The sequence below is a fragment of the Sinocyclocheilus grahami genome, unplaced genomic scaffold, assembly GCF_001515645.1.
Source record: "Sinocyclocheilus grahami isolate Dianchi unplaced genomic scaffold, SAMN03320097.WGS_v1.1 scaffold5851.1, whole genome shotgun sequence".
NCBI lineage: Eukaryota > Metazoa > Chordata > Actinopteri > Cypriniformes > Cyprinidae > Sinocyclocheilus > Sinocyclocheilus grahami.
In genome coordinates this window covers 1-3,751 of record NW_015510432.1, presented here as the reverse complement: position 1 = coordinate 3,751, position 3,751 = coordinate 1, and the positions used below count along the sequence as shown (strand labels likewise).

General features: G+C 34.8%; 1 protein-coding gene across 1 annotated transcript in view; it reads right to left on the bottom strand.

Moving 5' to 3' along the window:
• LOC107577367 (cytochrome c oxidase assembly protein COX16 homolog, mitochondrial-like) overlaps positions 1-2,210 on the bottom strand; it is a 3,087-nt gene extending 877 nt beyond the window's left edge. The window contains exons 1-3 of the mRNA XM_016263448.1: positions 1,986-2,210; positions 1,560-1,637; positions 1,321-1,389 (exon numbers count right to left, since the gene is read on the bottom strand). Coding sequence (XP_016118934.1) covers positions 1,321-1,389; positions 1,560-1,637; positions 1,986-2,048 — 210 coding nt within the window. The 5' untranslated portion in view covers positions 2,049-2,210. The remainder of the gene's footprint in view (positions 1-1,320; positions 1,390-1,559; positions 1,638-1,985) is intronic.
• Between the last annotated feature and the right edge of the window lie 1,541 nt (positions 2,211-3,751).

The window sequence follows — 3,751 nt, the reverse complement described above, 5'->3', positions numbered from 1 at the left end:
TGGAAAATAATGTGTTTTTTTTTTTTACCTTAAACTGCATAAACATTTCACTACACCAAATAATGTTCTTTTTAGCAACATCATATTCCCTTTAATAGCAATTGTCAGGTTTCAATTCAAATTTCAGGTTTCACTCAAATGGCCTGGACACTATGATAAATAAACTAAAGTTAAAAAATGTTGTTGAAAAAAGCCTCTTATGCTCACCAAAGCTGCATTTATTTGATCATAAATACAGTAAAAATATTTGTCATGTTGCGAAATATTATTAGAATTTAAAATAACACTTTTCCATCTGAATGTTTAAAAACTGACTTTACTCCTGTGATGACAAAGCTGAATTTTCAGCATCATTACTCCAGTCTTCAGTGTCACATGATCCTTCAGAAATCATTCTAATATGCTGCTTTGCTGCTCAAGAAACATTTCTTATTATTATGAATGTTGAAAACAGTTGAGCTGCTTAATATGTGTGGAAACCATGCTAGCTTTTTTTCAGGATGAATTCAAGTTCAAAAGAACAGCAGAAAGTTTTTGTTTCATTACAAATGTATTTGCTGTCACTTTTGATCAACCTTGCTGGATTAAATCTTCATGACCCCAAAGAGAACACTAAACTAAGTACACTAGTAACCAAAGATGAGTCAGCTACAGCGGGGTGTTTGTTTGTTTTATGATTCATGGAGGGTCAGTGTAAGATCTAAAATAAAATAATTAGGATGACACATGACAAGTTAATATTTATCATCTAATGAACAGCTGTGAGACTAAATTTTCCTGGTTCCACTTGAGGGCGCTCTTCTACGACTGTCTGTCAGCAGAAGGTCAGATTTAATAGCACTGTAACTTCTTATAATGGCTGCAAAGCTAAAAATAAAGTTTTTAAAGTCAAGGAGAATCACCATCGCAGTATGACAGCCTGAACCAGCCACAGCCTGAAAAGGAGATGCTAAATGAACCAAGTTGAGACTAAACAGCTAACTAGACACTTTCCATCTAAAGTAACTTACAGCACGCTAATTGCCGGGTCAGTCAGTCTCCCTGGAGAAACCAAGTGTTATGTGTCCTGCTTGACAAACTGCATGACAAAATTGCGATTACAGTTCCTGAGTCACTCTGTGTCAGGTCCAAACCTGCACCGATTGCATGTAAGAAGCCAGATGCTTAACCATTAGACTACCACATCCTCACTAGCGAGTAAACATAACTTCCAGTCCGCAGCAAAACAGCAGATGGCTCTATAAAACATTATAGCACTATAAAACATTAGTGCACACGCACACACAGGTTCTCCATCTATTCATCTCATTCTCTCATTACCTCATACTCATCCTGAAGGATGGCCAACTGTTTTTTAGTGTTCACCTGGGCTTCCAGTGTAGGGTCAAGCTAAAACAAACATGCAAACGGAAAAATTAAAATGATAACAAGAAGGAAACTATAATAATGTTTTATTAAACAGCATAAATCAGTTCTGGCTGAAGTTCTGTCAGTGTCACTTGGTCTGTACATGAAAAGATTATATGACGTTATGTTTTAGTCTATGAAGTTTTACATACCTTCTTTTTTATCTTCTGCGCATCATATCTAATCTGAGTGAATTCTCTCAATCCAAACGACCCTCCCACAACCAGCAGCTTCAGACAAACATTAAATATGAGCAGAAATATAAGCACAATACAGGCAAAATGATTGATTTGACAAAGGCAGAAAGTATAATATAAGTTAAATATTAGTAACTAATGTTGGACAAAGACTGCATCACTCAATTTTCAAAATAACAGTTTAAACAACATGTAAAAAAAATCGGTAATTTAAACAAGTTAGATTTAATATTACAGTAAATTACGATAAACATTACTATTATTATTTAAACCATGATTTCGGTCTAGTTATTACTAAGTCTTGTGTTCCACAACTTAACTATAAACACTGGACTTTAATCAATGACAGCTCATACTGCATACAAACATTACAGCGCTCACCAGCATCGGGATCCCATATGTCACTGTCCTGTTCTTTTGGAGTTTACGAACTTGATTCCACATGTTTAGTTAATGCATGCCATTCTACAATTTCATATTAGCAAGAATAAAGTCAGTCGGACATAATTCAACATGACTCGACTGGGCGCCGCCATATAAACCAAACAAACTCCACACTCCCCGCAGCGACTTCGTACAGCCTCATATTGCGTCCGTGTAAAACTAAGAACGAAGGTATTGGTTCCACTTTAAAAAAAAAAAAGAGGGATTAGAAATTAAATAACTGTGTAAATTACAACTGCTCATTTACAGTGTTAATTTAGTTCAACTATAACGGAACACAATAGATCTCTTAACGTTATATTTGAACGTATATTAGAACTTTATATTAGTTCTTTGTCATGGAAAGAAATTTTATAAATAAATTTAGTACCTTTTTTTTTTTTACCAGAAAACATATAACTCAAGAAATCAAAACTAGTTTTGTGGCTTTTAGACCACATCTGTTAGCTTTGAGACCATCTATCTATATGCTTGTGTACTCTCTAAATTTCGACATAATGCACTTTGAGACAGCATTTGTCAGAATCGAAGTCCTATAGGTACTTACAAAAGTAAATTATTTTCATGGTGTTTGTTAGTACATCACAAGTCAAAGAACACACAAAGTCAAAATGGCACATCAATATCTCTAATCAAAAGCTAATAAAATAAAATAAAATGTGTACATTGTGTGAAAATATAGGATTTCTTATATATGTTCTTCCACACTTTCCTGTTTTATTAGGAAATATACAGCACATTTTATTTAAATAGTGATAAGTCGAGTAAATAAAATGAATAAAAGTTAAAATTAGTTATGAAATTAATGCCTTTCCTTTTACATTAAAATAGATAATTGTCTTAAGTTGACACATTTCTCCTTCATACAAGCAATTAAAAACACAAACACACAACTGTGATTGTTTCTTTATTTAAATTTTCATAATATTTAAAAGTTTTTTAATAAGGTGACGAAAAATACCTTTTTTGTTCTGTATAATAAAATATGTTAACTTTATTCCTTTATGAAGAGGAAAAAAACAAAACAAAATAAGAAGTAAAAATACAGAAAACATTCCTCCTGGAAGGGAGTTTTTCAATGTTGCGCTTGGAAGCAGAAAGGGGAAGGTCTATTCATGAAGTCTGACTCATCACAAGAAAACGTTCAAAAAACATCATCAACAAGCATTTACTGTATGTAAAAAAGCGGATCAATCGTAACACATGGTCATGCAGTATCACATGGATCAGTGGTCACAATGATGCTGCCTACCCCATGCTTTATGTACAGTATATTTGTTACCGTTTGTTGCATATTGTACATTTACACAGAGAAAAGAGTATCAGGATTGCCTGTCCCGTTTCCTATTCACTCCTTCAATGTGACAAACACATAATTACCAAGTAGGATCTTCTGACAAGCATGTGAAGGCTGCATCTTTGTGACACTAACCCCAAGACAGGCTTCATGAGCACAGCTGGAGAAAGAACAGGAAGTTGCATATGACACACAGGAAGGGCCTGGGCTGATAGGAGGATACAAAAATGAGCGAACGTCATTGGGTGGTGCCGATGGAAGCTGCTCTGATGGGCTGATCTGGGACCAGTTCTGCTTGCTCTGCTTGTTGGTGCTAGATCAGCACTGAAGAGACACTTTTACTCTCACAGTGCGCGAGCTATGTGTGTGTATGAATACGCATATTTGTGTGTTTGTATCAGAAGGC